The 25,374-nt window shown below is 36.2% G+C and overlaps 1 protein-coding gene across 6 annotated transcripts in view; it reads right to left on the reverse strand.

Moving 5' to 3' along the window:
• ZNF407 (zinc finger protein 407) overlaps nt 1–25,374 on the reverse strand; it is a 337,294-nt gene that overhangs the window by 82,755 nt on the left and 229,165 nt on the right. For all 6 annotated transcript variants that reach the window (XM_058831042.1, XM_058831041.1, XM_058831044.1 and 3 more), the window contains one exon: nt 16,331–16,509. In XM_058831042.1, the coding sequence (XP_058687025.1) occupies nt 16,331–16,509 (179 nt within the window). The remainder of the gene's footprint in view (nt 1–16,330; nt 16,510–25,374) is intronic.

Here is a 25,374-nt window from a genome sequence, read left to right on the forward strand (position 1 = left end):
AACCACAAGGTTGTTGGCACTTGGCTCTACCGAAAATTAAAAGCATAAGACTAAAGGGGTAGAGGGATGTAAAAACGCAGCCAGTGCATGCCACTGCTGAGTGCGTGCCTTTTCATAGCCATAATTTAAAGAGATCAGAAGGGGAAAAATGAAGCCCAATAAAAATGGAAAATGTTAGATTAACGACACAGTCATTAAAATAAAAAAGGTGGAGTTATATGAGGAATGGATCTTATTTGAATTATTGAAATTAAACAAGTTATTGTAACAATCATTCTAAAAATCACATTTTACTAAGTTCAAGGAAGGAAGAAAAAAATAGAAATCTTCATGGGAATATTTCAAATTGTCAGTGGCTTTAAAAAAGTGATTTAAGATTTTCTCTTGTATCTTCTCTTTCAATTTTAGAATTTTAGTTGCCATATATTATAATGGTATTTTAGCTATAAAAGTAGTTTTCCACTCACTGTTCTCTTGCCTTTCAAGGAGACAAACAGTTTTTCTTTCCTCTAAATGAGCACAATAAAATGGGTAAGCTGTCTGGGGAAAAAGAACCCAGACAAACTGGTTGTATAAAGCTCAACAGAAAAATGTGGTACAGAGAAGAGGCGATCTAAAGCATGTTTACTGTATGCCATGTAATTTATTCTACTAGTCATGTTAGAATAAGAGTTTCTCACTGCTGAATTATCATTAGGTTTTGTTCAAAAATAAACCCACTGTTACTGCTGTCCCTGACACTGTACCCTAAAGAAAGTGGGGGAGAAAATCTGCATGCAAAACTGTACCATGAAAATAATAATTCTGTAATAAATACTTAAACGGATTCTAAAAATCTGGGGCCAAATTCTGCTGATATTCCCTAAAACCTGCTTCTATAAGATCTGTGCATGTCTATATGCATTTTAGTGGACTAATTTTCAGCACTTCAGTAAGTATTCTTCTATCTTCTTGCAAACCTTCCTGATGTATCAATAGATCTATCAGTTATGAAAAGATTGATATCAAGAGTCATCTAAATGAAAAATAGAATAAAAATGCAAACTATGGATGCATTTAGAAGAACCAAAGCTTCACAAGATTTTCCTCTCCCTAGTTGATGTAGGCAAACCAACAGATTGTCTTTCTGTCAGGCAAACCCTGATGGAGATAAATGTAAAGGCTGGAGTGCATGCCTAATTTTTACACACAAGCTGCAACCAGACCATGGATTTATGCTTCAAGGCAACCAGATTTCTCCTTGTGTACTCTTACAAACTGCTGTTGCACTCAGTCCATCTTGTTTAAATGCCTTTAAAACCACACACAGGCTCTGCCCCCTCCTCCACTCCTACTAATTATATACTTTTTGTTTGAAGAAGCAAGCCCTTTATTGCTCATAATTTTAGCTATCACTTGCTTGGGCACCTTCTACAGATCAATAGCACATAGTTAAGTGGATGAAAAGGCTAAATGTGATTGTCATTTGCAATTCAAGGCTGCATGGCCCATCCTCCCCCCCCAGCCCCAACACCTTAAAATTTTACACAGTGCACTTGGATTTCATTTTAGAATACCAAATTCCTGTTGCAGGTATACAGTAGCTGTATAGTCAAAACCTTTTGTCTTAAATTAAATATCTGTCATTTTTTAAGGCCAGAATACTGGCATAGGTTATAATAAAAACTAGCATCCAACCTGCAATTTTACAGATTCCATTGCTGGTGGCCATACATCTTTGATGGCAAAACTACATTGGTTGTAGCGCCATAAAATCAATAAATATTAACCTTTTCTGACACTTTCTGCACGGATGCTTTATCAGTCGCTGTCAGGTGATAGAACAGTCAGTGATGCACTGTATTTTTCAGCTCAGAACCCATACCAAACTAAGAAATCAATGCAGATTAACAAAGCTTTAAATACAAAAATTGGCAATGAAATTTTGGTTCTATACAATAAAAATTAAACCAAATCACAATGCTGCGGAACCATAAATCTATTACAAACATTTCTAAAAAAGTTGAAATATAAATATAGTATTTCTATGGAAAATTAATCACAACAATGAAACAAAATCAGTTTTATATTTCATGACTGACTTATCTATCAGCGCTTGTAAAATTAAAAATGTACCCAGTAATATAAATCCTGTGTCTCAGTATTGTTTAGAAACTCAGAGTTCTTGCCTAGCTGAGAGACACATAACTGTTCAATAGACTTAAAACTCAATTTCTAAACAATGCAAGCAAAAAAATAAAATTTTACTGGAAAGCGAAAAGATACTCTTTAAGTTATTTCCCACCTCATAGAACTGCAACAATAACCATGTATAGACCTAAGCATCTTAGAAGCCTAAGGCCTTTAATTATTGGAAAACATCTTGCTGTGTACAATCCATACTGTAGCAGGGTACAGATTGAAAACTTGGATTGGTTCTATTTCTCCCTGTCCTGAACACTGCAATTTCTTCTATATAACACTGTACTTGTTTACCAGAACATTAGAAATTATGTTTACTTATATGTAATTCATGTTAATTTTTTTTATTAAAATATGAGCTAGTATATGCTAGTGTAGCATGGCCTTTCCATAACAATTCAGGCTTCTTAAAAACTACCACAAATCTTGAAAACCTAGGACATGTTTTATTATTTCTTCAAATGTGGGATCTAGTAGTAAATTCTTGAACAACAATGGTTATATGGGTTTATTTATGGACAGAAAATCCTGAAAAATAAGGACTATGATTTGGCTCTATATAGCCAAAGCCTATTAGAACTTATCTGTAGTTTTTAAATGTACTATCAAGTTTCTTTCTAACAATGCAGGTGAAGCATTGGTGTACAGGCAACAATTACCTTGTTTTCAAAGCAAGAGAAGTCACTTACAGACTTAGGCCTGAAACACTAAAGTAAATTAGTAACAGCTATTGAAAATACAGTTCCACCAAATTTTAGACATATATATGCCCAGTGCAGTCAGTAGCAGGTACACAACAGTATTCAGAGAAACAGGGAACTGCTTTGGAAAATGCAATATAATGCTATGGTATGCAAGTGAAACATAAATTCAAATGCACTAAAAGCTTTATCAACATAAACTTTATATTTTAAACTAAAGTACAACTTTAAATTTGCCGTTTCTTTCTATAACATCTACAATTCTAGATTAACCAGGAAAGAGACCTACTTCTGCCAATCAGCATCAGGAGCAATCAAATTGCAAATTCTATAATGATTTCTTAAAAAAAAAAATTGGCAAAAATAACTTTAATCAGCTCAGTTTATCTGGTAATGCTAATACTGAAAGGATCTGCATTTATTTTGAAAATCATCCATAAGAAAAAAGAGAAAGAAAAAGAAAAGCTGTGAATTTAAGAAAAGTCAAAATCTAGAAGATGATAAAATTTAAAAATAATTTTAAAAAATCACTATGCCTACAATTCTCTCATGTCACAATGTGGACAACGCATTAAAGCTTACTTCTGCATAGCAGATTCACCATAGAAAGATAGCATTGACATTGCAAAGTAGATGATCTTTAGATTGGGAGCCACTTGTGCACCTTTTGAAACCCACTTCATACCAGAGTCTGAGCTGCCTTACATAAAAGCATCCCCCCAAAAATTAATCCTTTTTTTCCCCATGTTTGGTGGCAGGATGGCAGCAAAATTGAAGTACCATCAGAATTAGGAATTCTAGTCTCTCCATCGAAGTGTCGTTTGCTCTCTCTGCTTCTCCAGGATCCTGAAGAGCCTTATACGAGTTATGCCAAGTTATAACCATTTATTCTGTGTCCCTGAGTACTTGGCCAATATCCCAAACCTGACCATATCTTTCTGCAATTGGTGTTGACTGTTCCATACCAGCAATCAGATATGACAATAGCTTTACTTATAAAGAATGTTCTATTTTTTTTTAATTTTAGAATTATTGCCTTTCATAATTTAAAAACTGTTATCTCAAGACATTACAAGAAATACATGCAATCAGCTGGCCACTTACATAGCTCAAAGGTTTGCAAGAAACAGCATATGCAACAAAATCCCCCCCACAACTACAACAGAGAACAGAGGATTGTGTTCCTCTGTCTTTGCCTTTTGATCTGTACTCTAAGTAGGGTTGTGCTGAAGTACAGATAACTGAGATTTCATTATTTTCACATGCTGATAAACCTCTGACTCCACATTTCAGGATTTTTGTTTGAGTGGATAGAAGCAAACACAAGCGGCTCAGCAAATTTTTCTGACAATTTTGATAGTAGCTGAATTTGTTCAGAGGAAGGTGGACTACAAAAGAAAGGGTCAACAACAATTAACAGAACACTGAATACTATTTTAACAATAAGGATCTGTAGATAAATCCTTACCAGACGAGGCTAACTTGAGTTGACTAGAAGCAGCTTTATCCCACAGGCACTTTGTGATAGTGACATGCACTAATATGTGAGGACTCCAAATGTTTCACGATGGCTTTTCCTTTTTAATTTCATATTACTCAAACATTCCATAAACTACTAAAATTATTTTACTGAGTGTACAATTGGTTGTTTAATAACTACTAAGTTCAAATTCTTCAAATAGAGTCCTGAATTTCAGATACATATGCCAAATACAAAATCAATGTTACTTTAAAAATGTTTGTCTAAAACCTTTTTGATAAATCTTGAGATAACTTGATAATCAGTTTTAACTTTCTTTGCTATCAATAGATGCTTTAATTTCATGTTTCCTCTAGATAACATTACTTCAATGAAGGTATATTCTTTCAAATTTCCTAAAAACTGTTTTCTGAGAACTGTTATCTGCTATTATTTATCAGACTGAAAAGAAGTACCATTTTGGCGAGGCATAAAAGAAGTAGGAGCATAGTTTAGCATGTAGTATGGTAGTTTCTTAATGCCTTTTTTTGTAAGTATATTATACTCTGTAATCCCAAACACTTACAGAGCACTTTACTTCTAACTACAGGACAACTACTAATAAAAACCTCTTCCATCAACAATAATCCAAGTTTCTGAAATGTTATTTAAGCAGGGACTGTGACGACCAGTAACTCATTTTCTTTAAATACATGAGAAGTCCTCTTAACTATGCTACAGAAACCTGCCTAGCAACTCTGCTTTTGGATGTCAGGCACTTCCTCTACTTCCCAGAGCCAAGGAACTGGAATTACACGCACTTAAACCAAGAGTACCTTTCATCCAGACATGCAGAATCTGAACCAGTGATCTGAATTGTCTGAAGCCCAGAGCTTTTATTAATGCTCAGGTTCCTATGCAATTTATATGAAAATTGCACTCACTTTAAGGTCTCTTTTTACTATCAGAGAAAATTATATGAAAATCATATTGTAATGACTCAGAGAATGAAAACATCTGTATTAAATCTGCAGTGGTTACTTAAGTACAAACCATTTCTTTGATGTTAGATATTGATGAGCACATACTCATTCCAATAAATACAAGACATGCAAAAAATATCTACATTCAGAAGATGTACTAAGAAAAAGGGGTTCCCCACTAACTGGCCAGCTGGGAGTTAAGAGATATGTTATCTGTCTCCGTGGCTTTTTGACATGATACAAGAATTATAGACAGCCGACATGCCATGTATTTATATGAGATATAGTTTCATATTATGCTCTTATATGTTCACCAAGAAAGTGAAGCAATCTTTCTTCTGTGAGACTTCTACCTATCTTCATTTCCTTTAGTGCAAACAGTTATAGACAAGCTCCTCTCTGAACTGATAATTTTTTAGAGGTCATTCAGCCCATAATTTCAGGTCCTAGTCACTATCCTGATGGTCCTTCTTAGGAAATTGGACCCAGTGGGAACGTTTTTTCCTTCTGCTTAGTCTATGGGTCAGCATTTTCCTTCCCTTGTACTTCTTAATTCCCTTAAGTGGCAATTATTTAAGGTAGAGTTAGAGAAGGTGCAATCTACATTCATCCAATAAAACCTAAATATTAAAAAGGACAGAAAAATCCAGCATGGTTACTAAGGATATATGGGAGAGCATTTAGCATTTGAAAGGTACCAAAGATCTGGTAAATGAAAAGATGGAAAAAATTATGAAGAACTATTGGAAGTAAAATAGAAATTAGAAGTACAAAAGAACACGAGTATCAGACAGACAAGGCATCCTACTTACAAAGGTCAAGACTCAAGATGCCATGTCAAGAAATTAATGGAAAGTCAGTGCAGCACAGATTGGATTAATGAAAGCAAACAAAAAGAAAGTCCAGAAGAAATTTTAAAAATCAGCATGGAATTGCAATGATTTGTGATTCATTGGAGCAATTATTGCTGAGGGCTCTTCTCTTCATTCATGACCCAAAGTAGTAAAGCACTGAGCACACAACTTACACTGAATCAAACTCCCGTACCTATGTTCTGGCTTTGGCTCAGGTATTTAATTAACTTACTTCACAGTAGCTGGTAGGTATTGAATTTGAGCTGGAAACAGTGTCATAGGGATGATTTTGCTAGTCCTGAGCAGCATTTGCAAAGTCAAGGCCTTTTCTGCCATGTAAAGTGGAGGAGAAAAGAAGCAAGAGGGGGAATGTTCAGAGCACTGGCATCTGTCTTCCCAAGCTACCATTACATGCCATGGAGCCCAGCATTCTTGTAGATAACACCTACCAGTCCATGCAACATGATGAATTAATTGCTTGTGGTGCTTTACCTAATAAACTGCCTTTATCTCAGCCTAGGAGCTTTCTCACTCTTACCCTTCTAATTCCCATCATCCCTCCACTGGTGGGAATGAGTGATTGAGGCATGGAACTTAGTCAGTAGCTGTAAACCATGACAACATTGGCATTTTTCTGATTCTGAAATTATTTGCTATTATTTGTGCAGTAACGAAACTATGTCTAACAAGCAAGTAATTTTGTGTAACTTATAAAAAAATCTAAAGCTCAGAAAAAGACTTGCAAGCAGGTTTACAAATATTAATAATTTAAGCTATTTATCAAGAATAATTTTTTACTTATTTCAATAAAAACACATTTTCTGCTTTTTCTTCCCGTGAGATATTACTAGTGTCCCAACAACCTGCTGGTTGTTGGGATGCTAGCAACATCTCACAGGAAGAAAAAGCATAAAGTGTCCCCTAAAAAATGCACAGCCACAGAGAGAGCCACCAAGAAGTGGTGGCATTATGTAGGCAAAATCCACCCTACTATGGTTATTTGAAATATAATGCCCATAGGTCTTTGAAGTACTGTTAGTTCAACTCTGCAAGTGATGAAATAATTAGTTGATAATGGAGATATCACAGTTGAGAAATTTATTATTTGGGTTTATTTATAGATATTTATTATTTCAATTTTCATTGGAATTAAATTTTTTAAAAATATTTATAGCACAGAGTAGGAATATATAATTATTTTAAATTCAGTTTAAATATATGTTATTAAATAAGTTTTATCTACTATATATATTAAAAAATTTACCACACATTTAAAGTCAAAATTTTAATTTAATTCTTCAAATAACATATTTATTTTATATTTACTTTATTGAAAATAAAAAAATAAGATCTTTATATTTCTTAGAACTCCAGCATAATTTCCCTGGATGATAGACTAAGAGATCTAGTCTTAAAAATGTATAATAGGAAAGCAATTTAAATGTTCAGAGTATAGGACAATCTCCTCATAAAAATATCCTGAATTATTCCTAGGCACTATACATCTTTATTTTTTATTCCTCCTGTAAGATTATTGTCTTTCTTTTTGTTTGTTTGAAAAGTTTTTTGATGACCTTGAGATCTCATTTTTTGTGCTTTCCTCTGAATTTTAATATGTTGATATTACAATACTTGTATTTCCTTTTATTATTTACATTTGCCACATGCTATTATGCATATATATCTTCTAGCACAATTAAATATTTTTGCCTTTCTAGATGGCTGTCATGTCTTAAGGGCTTTCTTCTACTTCTGCACTTAAATATTTCAGCCTTGCTTTAAAAGTTTTATGTTAGGATAGACTATTTTTAGCTCCAAATAGGCAATAATGTGGCTCGTTCTTCATGAAGGATATTTTATCTATTAATATAATGAAATAGTATCTTGGAGTAAGATTACTTTCTTTTCATCGGTGAACCTGACATCCTTGCAGAGGCACCAGTCTTTATGGACACCATCAGGGATCCAGCATGGGCAATGCAAGGAATTTGCAAAGCAGGTGCCTGTCCAAGGGTGTTTTGAGGGCAGACACAAAGTGGGCATTAAGGGTTCAACAAAAATTCAGACCTGAAGAGGGTTTCTGTATCGTACACTATGGCACAGCCCCCTTGCAAGCCAGCCAAATAGTTCCCAGCTTTGGAAACTAGAATGCCACGGAGAGGAACGACAGGAAAGGAGGCACGCATCAGCACTCAGATTAAATATTTAGATATGGGCAAAGAGATTCATCTGCTCAGGAGCAATAGCTCACACCACAAAAATTAGTTGCCCTGTTACAAACTGGAATAGTTTCAGAAAAAGAACGATGGCTGCTAGGAGAGCCATGGACAGAAATGCACTGAAAAGAAAGCAGGATTCTGACTGCATGGTTTTGGGGCTATACACAATATGGAAACCCCTATGCAATGGCCCTGCAGCTTATGGCACACAACAGGACACCTGTTATACTTCCACTGTATAAGGTGTTCCAGACTTGGGTCTAGGCAGTATTTTCCTTTTCCTTTAAAACTGTATTCTGAACACTTTTTCTTTAGTGAGACTGATTTGCTTTCATTCTGATCCGAGAATACCATTCACTTAAAGGATGTAACTAATACTAATAGTGGTGGGTTTTTAATATTAGATGATGTAATATTTACATCAAAATATTTCAACACCTCCTTTCATGTCACTCAGCAGGAATATATGCTGATTGTTCAGGAAAAGCAACTAAGGAACTATGAAAGGAGTCCCTATGCTCCTCAACAGCAGCAGAAAAAAAGGTATATCCTAGGGAAAAAAAAAAAAAAGACAAAGTATTTTCATGAATTCAATTTTTTTTTTTTTTTACTTCACTTGCAACCTGGAAAGAACCAACTCTGATGTCATGACCACCCAGATAAATATACTGTCTATGAAAGCTCTGCTACATATACAATGCCTTCTAATACATGACAGTTTCAAAAAAAATGACTTAGTTTTTTTTTAAACATAGATTAATCTTCCCTGAAACACAATAATACATAATCTACATATGTTAAAAAGAACCTGGCTTTCTCCTTTACAAACAGAAAATCATTTATACTAGGTTTTTATTTCAAGCACACACTAAAATTATTATTCTTCACAAAAGAGGAAAGGGAGCGTCTGCCAATCAACATGACATGCTATTGAAAGACTGGTACTAATAGCTATGACAAGAGCAAACCTGTTTGAAGCAGAGCTGCTGCTGCCTTTTTCTTTTTTTAAAGTATACCAGCCATCAAAAATAATGTTTTATCTGACTAGAAACCCAAGGAATATCCCGCTGCTGTAAAAGCTTGCACCTGATTTACCTATATCTAGCAATGACATTATTGTTTCAAATTACAGCATTTAAAGTGTTTTATTTAAACAGTGATAAAGACTAAGAACTTTAACTATTAAAAAAAAAGTGAAATAGGCTTGCAAACAAAACTGTGTATCTATTCTTTGGAGGTTTTACATCAGGTATGAATTACAAGCTTGCATAAATACTCAACTGACTTGCATTTCCATTGTTTCATTGACAAAGAGCATTTACTGATTTTATATTTTTGTAGTTTGATAAATTCAGAGAGTATAAGAACAAACAGGCTTTTATTATTTCATTTTTCCTATTCTTTTAATTCTATTTTTTTACTGAAGAATCAAAACTCACAAAAGAAAGGAATAGCGAAAGAATATTTAGAAGTAGAAAATCACCAGGATACTAGTATAATTGCTATATTATCAGGTTCTGTGTGTCCAATTCACATTCTGAATAAGTCTGCAGTTTCCACTTGGTAATACAGTTATACCTTGATAAAATCACATAATAGATCACACCATAACTTTTAGCAATCAATTTTTTCTCTTAATAATTTGATAAATGTAGCTGTCAAGTGGGATAAAGATCACAATTTTATTTGGGATTAACTATTTGAACTTTCAGAATTCCATTCATGAATATTGCAACTGTTACAACTGATAGGATCACAATTTTGTCCCTTGTTGATGATGCAATCATGCTGCAGATTGCTGGTACAGCCCTGTTTCTCAAACACTAAAGAAACTGAAAGAGAAATGTGTGGAAAGCATGGCCTTTTGAAAAGTGCACTTAAAGTTTGCAAAAATACTTTTCAAACATATATAAAAGAGAAGATAATAACACAGTAAGCGAACTGCCAGGGAAAAGAGAATAATTTTATACAGATTCTTCAAACACATTAAACAAATAAGTTTGTTACAAGATATATTATCAAGGATTTAATGACGTACCAAAAACAAACAATTTAAGTTGGTGTATTTCCACTTCAGGCTCAAAGAGAGTAAGAATTTAGCACTGATGATGGGAATGTTGCCTCTCTGAGAAAGAGCACTGTGGGAGACTTACCTGTCTCTGCTATTCCACTGCTATCCCAACACCCAAACAATTTAGATTCACAGACACAGCCCTTACCAGGAGGCTGTAGATTAACTCTGTTTGAAGATTTAAGAGCAGAAAGGACTATTGGATAATAGTCTGACTTCTGGTATATCCAAGCCCCTTTACGTTTTGCAGTGAACCCAGCAACCTTGGGCCCTCCTAAACCTATTTTCCAGAACGACATCCAGTCTTCTCAAGGCTCAAAGGAACAGAACAAGAATAATTTCTTTTGCTAGTTGCTGCCAGAGCTCAATTGACCTCATATTTAAGTGTTTGCACCTTGTTTCTCATTTCAATTTGTCTGACTACGCTTTCAGTAACTGATTTTTCTTAGGCTTTTCTCAGCTAGACTAAGAGTAGCTCATGTCTGATATTTTCTCCCTGTGAAGCAACTCATACACTATAATCAAGTACCTATCTATCATTTGGTCATGAATTATGTAACTCCTCATGAACACTAAGCGTTCAATCACCACGTAGGCAGCCAACTGCCAAAACACAATCGTCACGATCTTTGTTCTGTGAATGCCCAACCCCAGAGGCACCTATAATTTTCACAGAGGCACAGGCACACAAAGCTGTACTTCCAAGCATTCCCCAAAACATGTCTGTGCAGAGCGGGGAAACAGCTCACACTTTTACTTCTGCCACGATCCATAGGAGTAACTGATCCTCCACTCCTGCTCATGGGGCTATGGGTGCTAGACTCTCACCACACACCCGAAAATTTGAGTGCTTTGCAAGCACAGTATCACTGCCACAGAAACCCAAACAAAAATTTCTCAAAGCTTTACAAATGAGTACAATTAATTGAGTTGGCTTCACTGGTTTCTTTTTTTAAAAATTACTTCCAAGAAGTATTTGGCATGACTGACAATTCTAAATTAAACATCACCAAATTCTCTGTTCAATGCCTTAAGCAGTTCCCTGATCACATAGTTGACTGTTGTGAACCCATTTTCCAGCAAGAGCTTTGTGACTCAAACTATAGAAGCATTGCACCTATTTTGCCCATGAGGAAACTTGTACAAAAAGCAGGACCATTATATCTTTTGCTCAGTGAAAAACTCGGTTATTCTGATTTCTAGGGTTCACGCATTCATTCTTGGAAACCATCTTCACTTTTTACAGTGCAGCATGGAAATAATGATACGGAAAAAAGCCCTCAGCATCACTGCATAACTTTCAACATTATCACAAAACCAATAATGAGCAAACTACTTCCCTTCTCTCTGAAGAGCTTTTTGCATATGACCAGTTTAGTATCCACAGAAGGCTACTATGGCACACTGTGAGATACCATGAACTCTGCAGCTACTGGAATAATGGAGATGTTCAGGCATAGCTATTACACTGTTTGGACATAAATAATGCATCATAATAGTATCACAATGTTTGTGAGACAAGAGCTCCTAAATGATCAACATTCAGTTCAAACTGAAATTATCACTACCAAGTGATGCTGCTCCAAAGCAGACAAAGCACCGAGAAAGAAAACTGGAATACTGATCCCTTGCAAGATCTACCACAGGTACGAGTCTTTCTCCTGTACCACTCGACAAAATATTCAGGTTCAGTTCAACTCAGTATTGTAATGTAGCATCAGTTAGAAGAAAACACATTCAAGAATTTTGGAAATGCAATGCACACAAGAATCAAAATATTTCGTCAGCCTGTTTTGAGACTCACAATTCAGACAAGCCCACAGTAATAAACTTTTTTTTTTAAAATAATCTCAGTTTTAGAAAAATTACTAAAATGACAGTCATCAACATATGATAATTTGCTCATCTATTGCATTCATTTTCCATTTGTAATGACACACTTTCAGATTGCACATGGATAACAAGAATGTACATAAACAGTTTCCACTAGAACCAAATTTCTATTACTTAAACATAACCTGCAGGATTCCTGAGCCCAGTTCTGTTCTTAGAACAGCTATAAGATCTGTAAGTATCTTAACTGAGGTTTTAAAAAGAAAACAAAGTCATATTGTGGATAATGGATAACAGTCCAATATTCCTGGATTTTTTCCAAAAAATTTCAATTTTAACACAGGCCTTGAGAAAATGGGTCAGAGAATACCAAGAAATAGGCACCAAGCTCCTACATAACAATACACAGACATTTTAAAAAACAGACTTGATGATTCATATAAAAATTAAGGTTAAATGCATAAACTGGTATTTATTTGAAGTGTGGCCTAGCAAATTCAATTCACAATTTTATGTGTACTTCATATATCTTTGTTGGCTTGAGTGCATTAAAGGCCTGCTGTTCAAACGTAGTAAATCTTAAAAGTTAAACACAAAAGTATAATCCAGACTGTTAAAATATGCAAGATTTATAAGGAATATAATTGCATTGTTAAATAACTCCCTCTGTGAAAGAGGGAACCTATAGCAAAAAAGAGTAAAGTCTAAAGACCTGGTTTTCTGGCATTTCTATATATCAATTTAGAACAGAAGTGCTACCACCTTTCAATTACAATATCATCCTTACAAATATAAAAGGCAACTTCATTTGTCTTCCATTTTCCACAGCCTCTCCCTTAGAAATGCAGCTTCCTCAAGCTCCTTACTACCATTGACCCCATAAAGCAGTATAGTAGCTGCCAAAGAAAGCTAAATAGAAACTAATATTAGAGCATTACATTATTGTAGCAGGGCATTTCACTGCCCACAAGAGCTTATCTGTGGTTTGTTAACCAGCCAGATAACTCAAACAGGACAAGCTGTCTTAGGGTGAGTTATTTTGGCACCATGGGGTTAACATCTCCCAACTGCCAATAAATGTCTTACTGATGGAAGTGAGCCCTGGAAAGATAAGCCGGATTTTTGACAGACAGACATTCACTTTACAACTATAAGAACCACACCAAACTTCCACAAAGCAGAAATCTTCTATACATTTCCCTGGAAATGTATGAAGTTTCTCCCATGAGTAGGGATGCCTGCTTTGCAGTTACTCCCAAGGGATTAAGTGAAGGAATGTGCAAATTATCATGGTTTCAGTGATAAGTTAGATTTGATTCCTAATCAATACCATTTCTTTTCCTGGCTCTAATATAGATATTATCCTTGATATTGTGCATTTTTTTGTCATGCTGTAATCTACTAGTAGTCCTTTTCAGTTTTATACTGTGTACTAAGTGATTCTGATTAAGATCTTTCATCTGCTATCTCTTGTCTGTTTAATAAATAATTCATTTTATAAATAGATCTGTCTTGCCATCATTAGAACTTGCAGGCTAGGGTGATTTCTTGAACTTAAACTGTTGCCAGAATCTGAGGCTAAGGCTTGTCCGAAGCTTCCACTCTTCCCGCAACAATTATAAAGGCCATTAAATTAAAATTAGAAATCCTACTGTCAATCTTAATTTCACAGACAAGAAACAGACTTGACTTTTACTCCCAGTCATGTCCTAAAGGTACTCCACAGCTCCGCTCTTGATGGGCTGTAGTGAACGAGCTTCTGGCTGTCCTGCAAAGTGGCTGGAGTTGGTGTCTGTCTCTTTGCCAGTGAAGAGACTTACTCTGTTTCTATCTGCTCAAAGAAGCAAAAAGAGCTGGCTTTCCTGTTTCAAAGCAATATTAGAACATAAAAGACAGACAAATATGTTTAAGTTAAAAAAAAAAAAAAATCAATCATGTATGACACTTTTATACTCCTATCATCCTAAGGGGTTCTATGTCGTGTTGTAGATTCTCTGTGGGTGCAGCCAATGACCACTAAGTCATCAGTAACTGTGAACCAGACACAGAACAAATCTTATTTTTATAAGGGATGTTAGCCAGGGCACAGGAGTTGTCCTTCATTCCTCTAAAAATCTTCTCTAAAACCTTTAACTCTCAAATGTCCAGCAGCCAGAAATAGGATTGAAAAGAAGAAAAGAAACATCTCTTAATTTAACTATGGTATGAATACACAGTTACCACTCAGGTTCCTCTTTAATAGTGTTTCTTTTTGAAACGAAGATACAGTATCATCATTTTAGCAATGGGATTATGCAAACAATGTTTCAAGACTTTTGCTGTATACCAGTTCTAGGTGAACCTGGCAATCATTAGGTGACAATCTGTTCTTGCTAGTCCTAATATATTTGAACAGTATCTTGTTTAGTGCAAGGGGATTTCTACAGTATAAGAGTGCATGTATAGAAATCATTAGGATACAACACACTGATGAGTGTTTTCCTGTGTTACCGAAACAAGCAAGCTGAACAGTTTTAACCACAGCATGCTACAGTGAACAATTAATTTACCCACATATAAACTAATAATGGGAAAATGTGCATAAAATGTTTGTAATTTTGGAATAATAGTGATTCTATCACTGTTACAGCTCTCTGTTATAGCTGTCTGTCTACTGAAAGCATTTGATTTTTTCATATTAAGTGGGATTATTGTAGTAAAAATCCAACAGTGTCTGGATTTAAACTCTGAGTTGAATATTCATTTGCTTTAGTGAGAACTATGGTGAAATGTGATCGGTTTTCTGACCTATTTTGAAATTGGTATTCTGCCAACTGGCATTTTGTTTGCACATCCAGATATTATCCACCATATGCTGACATGACATGATGATTGGTTCCAAAATGAAGTGGAATACTTGGCAAATAGAAATATATGGTACAAATAATACACTGCCTCTAGTCAGGAAAGCAAGCAGTCATTTTGAGAAGACTGAGAGGTTTTAAAATAACTACAGTGTACATACTGCACAAAGCTGCATGAAAACTCTCCAGGTTTTGCTTTTTTACAGGTATGAGGGTATCAAAACCTATGAAATTAATTCCTTACACAAGATTCAAATCTGACACAGGACTACTAATAGTAGTAATTCAATGGAAGATTAATTTGCAACTCAGGGAGACTTTGGCCCACATAGCTTCTTCCTCCTCTGGATTCCCCAACTCTTCCTTCTCACCATCTGTTCTTATTTCCCACTGCTCTGACTTGTCTTTCCACCCAGTGATGTCTAAGTTATCTGCCTCTCCTGCATTAAGATCACATTTCATTCAAGCTCCACACTAATTTTGTGTCATTTCTCCTAACGTCCTACCATTAATCTTCTGCCTTTCACTCTGAACTGCAGAATCTATTAAAAAAATAAAACCCAAAACCAAATAAAAACAAAAAAAAACACTTGTTCCTAAATAGAGAACACCCCATCTCTTTTATTTTAATTCCTGTTTCCAAAGCAATGTTTTTGTTTTGCATTCCTCCAGTGATTTCCATGTGTGCACTCTCTAAAACAATGCCTGAAAATGTACATCTAAATTGTTGGTTTAGCTCTGTTGTTCTATCGTTTAATGAGGAACGGTCTATTTTTTTGTAATGAAATCTAAGAACTTTTAAACCAGTGCATTAATTTGCCACTGTATTTCTTATGGAATTTTGTGTTTCTCTTTTTGGGGAATAGTTTAGGCAGAGGGACTTAATAAAAATCTTTAAAAATATTTCTCCCTAAAAGTTCAGTTAGATTTCAAAATGAGGCATTTAAATAGCGAGCATTTCTGACGTTTATTTATTGAAATGGAAGATTTGCTTGTGTAACATGAATAGATTTCAGTGCTTAATGCATAATCTTCAATACTGGAAAACTTGAAGAGGATTAAGCCCATTTTAAAGCCTTGTTCTTCTTCAGAATAAATGATAATAACTTCTTGTTTTGTTATTACAATCATTTAAAAGCACGTGCATTTGAAAAGAATTTGTAAGCAAAAGGAGGAATGACCTTACCAGCATGCAAGTACGCCAGATCAGGATTTTCAATGTCTGGGTGTAGTTCTTTCAAGTGGTTACGAAACTCCACAGGGATATTTGTTCCATAATCACACCTAGGACAGTTATACATTTTTACTCCTTCATGCTTTCCCGTATGCAAGATGTGTTTACGGATATTTTCTGCACAGTTAGATCTAAACAGCAATGAAAAAAGAAAAGAGATATATATTAATTTATTTCCTACCAGTGGTTCAAATAAAACCTAGTGTTACAACGGAGAATAAGTAGTCATCACTAATTTTTCATTATCTGTAGATTTTTTTCCATCCTCTTAGCTTTTGCATAAATGTTGTCCTTTGCATGAAGGGTCCCAAAGCTGTTTCAGGTTAACCGAACATTACATCTGAACCAGAATGATTGATTTGTTGCATTTACAGAATTTATCTTTTTCTCATGGTAGTCAGCGATGGACAGAAATTAAGCAAATGTCTTTATTTAGAAAAACTGAAATTCACAAATGCCTTTAATATTCCCAGTGAAGTTCACATGAACCTTTTCTACACAGTTCCTAAATTCAAGTGGAGTTGCTGTGAATGATTTTTGCAAGTATGTTCCACCAACTTTCATCTTGTTGTGTGAACTATTCCTTGGAAAGAGAACTGAGTTGCTCAAGTTTACATCTTTTTGAAAATACACACGGATTCTGGTTTACATCTTAAACACGGCTTTTGTGAATGTAGTGAAGTTTTCATGCATAAAAGTCAGATTGCAATTAGTTTAACACATTTCAAAGCAATATTTATAATCACATTTCTTAAAAAAAATAATAAAAAAAGATTTCATATTTATTTTATTCACAGAGAGATCCATACAGCAGTAATTTTTAATTTCTAGTCTTTAAAATTTTCCAGTCTCATTACAAAATTATTTTGCATTAGAATTTCCACTTATTTTCAGACTTTGTGATGAATCCTACATAAAATACACTGCTGCTCCATTTATTTCATTCAGAAACAGTCAGATTATTTATTATTGACTCAAAAGAACAGAACTGTCCATGTGTACAATTGCTTTGGGGTTTTGTTTTGTTTTTGGACTTCAATACTAACGTATACTACTATTATTATTATTGCCAAACTAAGAAGAGTAATTCTGCCTACCTGAAAAAAGTACAAACACTTGTGTAAACCACATAAATGCATAATACTTTACAAATACTCAAATAAGACTACTGTAGCATTTTGAGCAACTGGTTATATATCCATCACTGATAGAAATTCTACAGTACCAGGCACCTAAAAAAAGGACCCCCAAAATAAACTGGAAGTAGCAGCTTGAAGTTCTGCTGGAATGCTTGTCTCTCCCTCAGAAATGGTCATAGTAAAGTTGGTATCTGCCTTACGGTGCTGCCAAAGCTCACCCTCTGTCATGTCCATCTGCTATATACTGGTATAATGGTCAGATGCCTGAGAATGTCAGAGAAGACATCACTGAAAAATATAGAAAATATTGGCCTCAGCATCTTTCAGGATTCAGCCCCTAAAAAAGTTACAATGCTCATAAATGTTGTTAAAATGAAATATGTATTTTACAAAAAAAGAAAAAAAAAGGTAGCGTATACTGCAATGAAAGCAGGAGACAACCTGGTAACCTTCTATCATGGGTTATACTTTAAAGGCGAGTAGATTAAAGCAGAGCATACAAATCTGAAATAAAGTATCTGTGTTCTTTTAGCTCAGCTCTCATACTATGTTAAGGAAAGATATAAAACTTTTTACTTTGAAATATTCCTGTGAAATATATAAAGGATCTGTGGAAACCTATGTAAGAGTTGTGAAGAAAACCCAGCCTGTTCAAGCCATAAAAGGCCAGTTCTATCTCCTTTGATTTCGAATTTGCTCCAGCCACTTTAAACAGAGCAATCCTGGAGCCTCATTTATTCAGTCATCAGTTAAAAATCTGTCACTAAACACACCAACATACAGATATAAAAAATTTAAACCCAGATTTTCCCATGTGACCAGGCCAGGAAGGCTTAATCAGAAATGAGGTATATGAGATCGCAAGGCATAACAAGTGGCCCCTCATATTAGGTTGCAAAGCAGCAATTGCCATCATAAGGTAAACCATGATGGTAACAACTGGCAAATCCAAGCACTTTTGAAGCCACATGATACCTTTTAATATGAAAGGACAAAAATGTACTGCATATAAAGTGTTTTTTAATTATTCAGTATGCTCTGAATGTGTGTTTTATTAGGAGTCTTCTCCCAATTACTGTACAAGTATGTTATTATATGTCTGACACAAAACACCCCCACCAACACACTGTGTGTGTAGTTACATCACTTCATATCATATGAGTAAACACAGAGGTCTGTGATTTTAAACAGTGCTATATTTTTATTAAAGCAATCTCATGACAAGAATGTAACTAAAACCTTATAATGCTGCAATAGTGATGATAAGCTTTTGACAGGCCTTGTATTATAAGATTTACTTCCAGGTGTTTATAAATCTTGAAATACAGATTTCCTTTGTTCTGAAATTTGGAAAATAGAGCCCAGCCCAATAAAAATAATTTGAGCAAAGTCTTTCTGATTTTTGAGTTCCAGTGTGAATTGCAACCACAAAGAAATAAATGCAGGTTTTAGGAGACTAACCTGTATTTCAGTAAAGCTACAGTAGAGGTTTCTAAGTTGAATTACTATTACAATTGCTTCATGTAAGCATGCTTTCATCCTCAGGATCCATTTTTAAAATCAAACTTATATATTTCTGTCAATTTGTCCATGCTCTGAAGAAACAGGAAGGGAACTCATTAGAGAGACTTAATTAGTCTAAAGGTACAGTCAATGAGTTTATATTCAATTCTGATGTAGAGAAACACAATAAAAATTTTATTTCGTGTCTTGCAGTAAGTCCTTTTATTAGATGTGAAGAAAGGTTGAGACTTGATGCAAACCCCACAAAAACCCTTTTAAAGGGAAGAGGGAGGCCTGTATGGATTTTTCAGTGTCTTGTCAGTGCTATACACAGTAAAAAGGAAATGGAATATATTGCTAAGGTACTTTGCAGATGAACAGGAAATACAAGGAGCTGAAAGGCTCATCTCATATTTCCCATGCAACAAACTGTATGAGCTCCTCCATGAAAGACTGATACATTGGGAAGGGCATAGGCCTACTTTCCACATCCAGGAGAGCCCCCACTCTGTAAAGGATAACACTTTGAAATAAGGGAGACAGATGGTGAGATTCTCCTGAGAAATGCAGCTACTGTTGAAGATGAACAGAAAATCTCTTCTGGAAAAAGACAAAAAAGGGCATTTGTCTCTTATGTTCATCACACAGCGATGCATTCCCATTGCTGTTCTAGCTGCACATTCCATGTTGCGATTACAAGTCCATTCCTATCAATCAGGTAACTTTTTCTGCTCTCAATGAACTAAAAGTTGCTGCATATTCAAGTATCATAAACTGGAAATGGCTTGTCAATTGTAGAATGATACTTTAGTACAGAATCACAGCATGCTTAGTTCAAAGGGACCTCTCAAGATTCTCTGGTACCTTCCTGCTGCTCAGGAAGAATGACCCACGGCCAGTTGCCCAGGATCAGTTTTAGACAGCTTCTGAATATCTCCAAAGGTATCTCCCACCCTCCCTGGGCTACCTGTGCCAGTGCTCAGTCACCCTAACAATGGAATTGTGTTTCCAGATGTTCAGAGGAAACCTTCTATCTTTCTGTTTGTACCAGTTGTCTCTTGTTCTGTCTCAGGGCACCACTGAAAAAGAGCTTGGCTTCCTCTTCTTTAGAGCTTCCCTTCAGATATGTGTACATACTGATGACATCCCCTGAGCCTCTTCTCCATGCTGACCACTCCCAGCTCTCTTGTCTCTCATTATTTGGGAAGCTACAATTTCAAAGAATTTATTGAAGTTTTCAGTGGTGATTGAGCTTGCATAGGAATCATCCTGTGACAAGGAAGCCCGATGCCCCATTCCACAGCCATCTGCACGCTTGTCTCTTAGCACCATTGATCCACTCTGCTGGGAGAATGAAATAAAGAAGGGTAGGAGTTGTATAAAATGTCCATACATTTTCTCAACATGAGAAGCTGTTGCCTCTGTTTCCTTTGCCTTCCTTCTCCTATCCTTATATATAATATTTGAGTTCTTTTACAAAAAAAAAACCGAAACAAAAAACATGGCATTGTGCTAAGAGCAAGATACCGAGTCCCTGGTCTACAGAAGAGTGGGAAAATCATGCTTCAGGTGGATGTGACAGAAGTCCTCATAACTGCCTTCCTCCTTAACCCAAAAAGTACAATTGTTCCTTTAGCCTCTAAAAGGTAGTATATGTGCCCCTATAAAGACACCTCAGTTGCACTGGCAAGGTATAATGTGCAGAAGACCGGAATTCTCAGCAAAACTAGGCCTACCCCACTGTAAACAGCAGCACTCTTCAGGGGTCTGGGATGGTAGAGCAGAGACATGCACTTTGCAGGTGGCAGAGATGGAAGTTCAAAGTCAGCAGCAGGGAAACATGGGTGGAACAATGAATCTTGGAGCAAATCTGTGGTGGGGGGAAAATAGTCAGCCTGAAGGTCCCCTCAGAAAGTGCTATCTGCAGTTACTATTCCTCCATCATCTCTTCCTGCTCTCCAGTCTTGCAGAGCTCAGCCAGCCAGTCTCACCAGCCAGCAGTACAAGCTGTGTGAGGGCAGGGATTTCGGCATCCCTTCTCTATGCAGAGGGACTCATCCCCAGCCTTGTGGCAGGATGCAGCAGGTTGTGCTCTGCGCTGCCCAGCCAGCAGCCTCTGTAAACAGCCAAGTTCAGTAGTTAACCGCAGACCTGTGGCTGCCCAGTACCAAGCTGTTTGCTGTCCTTGTCTTTTACACAATGTTTTGGGTAAAAATCATGAAATAAGAGAAATACACAAAATATCTGCCAATTCTAAATTTGTCCATGTAGAATAGGAATGTTTCTAAATTTTTAAGGGTTTTCTACATGAGAATACACTAGCATTGCATTAAACAGCTTAATGAAATATTGCAGGAAGTAATAAATTTTTATTATTTCTTTTTCCTATTTACTAATAAGAAACTGAAATTAGAACACTCTTCCATTACACAGTGCCTGACATTTTCAGAAAGATACTTACTGCAAGACACGGAAATGGAAGGTTTCAGAGGTGCAAATGAGGCAAAATGTTAATTATCCAGTCCACTAAGTTTTAAAGATTTTAGCACCTTGTAGGACTCTTATTTGCACAAAATAAACCTTTTTCAAAGGTCTTCTCCAGCACATTATGTATAAACATCCTCTTTCTGCAGAGAAATGCATAGAACATAAAGGACTTACGGCAGCTCCATTGACATCACTATTCACAACATAAAAACACAGTGATACGACCAACTGATTGAAAAGATTTCTATTTTTCCCCTGTTTGTCAGTATGAATCAAGTTGACTCTCATATAGACAGCATTCTGAAGGTCTTCTGCACCCTTTATACCCTGCTATGCAACCTGCAAGTACAGAGAAATTGCAGCATTTTGATTGAAAAGTAGCAAAGTCTCCAGATACTTTCTTCCAGAAATAAAAGCAATTATGATGAAAGCAAACTTTTCAATCAAGCAATATTCACTATTGTAGATTCTTAAGCTCAGTTATTCACCAAATGTTTGCAGGTATTTCTTTTACAGAAAATGACATCTAACTTGGAAAACTGTCTTTAAATCAAAATTGCAATAATGTAATTACGCTAGAAAAGGAGAGCTGTAGATTTTTAGAAATGCAAAGTCATATGGAACATTTAGCTTGACCTTATTGATAGCACAGTTCATAAATATTTGCCCAGTGATTCTTTTCTCAAACCATAACCCTTTTGGGACTAAAACACGGTTTCTGATGGAGAACAATAGGGAGTCCTTTGAAATCACAGGCAAATTACTCTTCTGTTGATCCCTCTCTCTTTTACAAAATATCGTATTTCTTATCCCCCAGCATCCAGCTAACATTGCTATGTGTCCAACACACTTTGCTTGGCTGCAGAATCTCCCGATACCTGGACCTCCAGTAGAGGAGCTACAATGACTGAGTTCCCTTCAATTCATTCTGAGGAATCATCAGGTTCTCCGTGCATTCTTTCCAGTTGCTTTAAACTTTGAATACATTCACATTTCACACCAGTGTTGCATACATAGATACCATGACTTTCTCCATGCTCAGCATTCTCAAGTTGCAGCCATTTCTGGGAACTCCTGGATACTTCTTGCAGCACCAAGAGCTCCAGCACACTCAGTTAAACGCAGGGACCTTTCAGGTTGTTTTCAGCATTACTGCTTTCCAAAATACAATTCCTTCTAGCCTGCCTTTGTTTCTTGCTGTCATTAAACTGTATGAAAACTAGCATTTGGTAGGGTGGTGGTAAACAACCTAATGGGCAATATTTTCTTGACAGGAAAGACACAAATACCTCAATCTTTGATTATACATTATACAAACAGGCTTATTCAATCAAAATCTCCACAAGGACAGTCACTCTGCCCAACTTCTACTTAGCAAAACCCCAAACAAACCAAACAACCAACCAAAAAATTCTTCCCTGCATACTCAAGATTTACCTACATTTCTGGTTTTAAAATAGAATAAACTGATTACCAGATAGCTCAAACTAGCTACATAATAATACATAACCTGCACATACATTGTACTGGCAATTCAGACTGCAAGTTATAAAGTTAGAGTATTAGTTTACCTCTTCAGTGCTACAAGTCAATACAGTATTGCACAAGAAATAATAAAAAATAGCAAAGACCACAGCCAAAAATGTGGCAATCTGTTGAAACTAACATTATAAAACTGCAATAATTATCAGATATTTAAACACACATATAACATATATTTATGTATATATGTACAATAATTGTAATACATTTTATTAGCCTTCTCACTACTAACATGCACCTGGGTTACTTTTTTTCTTGCTCTTTGCCTTTAAAAGCAAAAGTTCTACTTTTTATTTAGGTTTTAAGTGAGTGGGGAAACAATCACATGGATACAAGTGCCGACACTCTGCAATCAACTTCAGTTCTCAAGTGACTTACGGTACTTTGGCTGGAATTAGCAGCACACGGCTCTGTGGGAACTCAGGAGGGCAATTCCAATGTACCCAGTGCCAGCTCAGCTCTGCCTGTGTCACTGCTGCCTAGCACCTCTCTGTGCTGCTCCTAAAGACCTCTGGTGGACAGAGGCAATGAGCTGCTGGGGATAAGCAATGCCTTTGCCACCATAGCTGCTTCTGCAGCGTTTGCTCACAGCTTTTCAACTCTACCAAGAAAAGATGACTGGAATACACACCCACAGTGCAGCAAAAATGCATGCCCAGCAAGCTGGTGGCCACATGTATTTCCCTGTTTTCAGGTACTGCCATGTATTGCATGTATTGCCACTCAGAAAATATGAAGTAACCCATAAAAGAGAGTACACTACATTTACGTGTTTTAATGAGCTTTTATAATGCAGTCAGTTTCACAAAGAAAATAATAAAAATGTATTTGGGATTTATTCTGATAGTATTATACCAACACCCAGGGATAATAATCGTAATGTTTTCTGCTTTTCTACATTTTTAGCTTTGCATTTTTTTTCTGTAATGATCTATTTGTTATGACATACAGTATGTGTGACAGATGTCCAATGCTGGCTGCTAAAAAGTAGCAGAGCCCTGTAGGGAAGCAGCAAAAACTTGTGCGTCAGCACAGAAAATGATGGAAGATTGATAATTACTGCTTGTGTCTGAGCTCCATTCAGCAGACTAGCATGTCCAAATTGTAATTTGGCCATGGATCCACCATTCTATTTACAATGTATTGGAATGAAAATTCCCAGTTTCAAGTAATTGATCATTATGATAGCCAAAGTAAGTGCTTTTAAAGGCAAATTCAGGGTAATTGGAAATTCTGAAGGGAAATAAGAAGTGATGTACTCTAGTCTTGTTTACCTCTGAGGAATCTGTAAAGCCAGTTACAACCCTGCACAGTGAACAAAACCCAAAGTATAGACCCAGTGCTGGCATCTAGATCTACTCGTGAATTTTCAGAGTATTTTTGTCAACAAATGGCAAAGAACAGACTCCATGATTTAAAGAAAACATTATGTTTTTCCAGGAAAAAGCCCATCTGTGATTCCAAGGAACTATGGCATCCTGCCTTAAATGCTTCCATTAATTCTATTTTCTACAAGAAAACAGGGAAAGAAATAAAGATGAGGCTTTTAGACAGAAACCTGCAAATTATGTCCAAACTGCTAGACTTTGAAGGAATGGGTGGAAAGGGTACAGGAAGTCATGGAAATGTGCCTCAGGTCTCCTCTTGTGCTATGGTCCTCACCCTCCCCGTAGGTGCTGTGCAGAGCTGGGTTGCTCAAATTCTAAGTGTCCCCCAGCAGCTCTTCAGAGAAAAGCTCAGAGTCTCTTTTCAGTGACTAAAGAAGGAAAAAAAAAAGAAAAAAAGGAAAAAAAAAGGGAAAAAACCCAAAAAACAGTAACAGTCAACCAATTTTTATAGGACTGATCTGCTTCTGAAAGCCATCTAACATTTCCTAGAACTCCTAGCTTCCACTTTGCTGCAGGCAGAGTGGTCTCCATGATGGCCCAGCTCAAGGGCCTGTGTGCCTGCAGTGTGAGGGATGCAGGGGTCTGCTGTGCACAGCGCACTGCTGCACTGTGTCAGCCAAGGTTTAAGTGGCAGAAATAGCAGGTGGAGTTCATCTATTTCACAGTAACTGAGAATAATCACTCCATTGTTCATGGGCTTCTTCCCTCCCCCTTTCCTTTCTTCTTAGAGCAGATGGCATAAAAGAGAAGTTGGTCTGAGAAACAGCATCTCTGCAGTGGTGTGAGGATCGAGACCGGGCTTTAGGTATCACAGGCCCTGATTTAACAAGGTACTTACACATTTGTGCAGCTTAAGTACAAGCAGCCCCCGTTGACTTCAAAAGAATGACTCACAAGGTTAAATTTATGTACATGATCAAACACCTCACTGAAATGA

This window comes from Poecile atricapillus, chromosome 2, assembly GCF_030490865.1.
Source record: "Poecile atricapillus isolate bPoeAtr1 chromosome 2, bPoeAtr1.hap1, whole genome shotgun sequence".
Classification (NCBI taxonomy): domain Eukaryota; kingdom Metazoa; phylum Chordata; class Aves; order Passeriformes; family Paridae; genus Poecile; species Poecile atricapillus.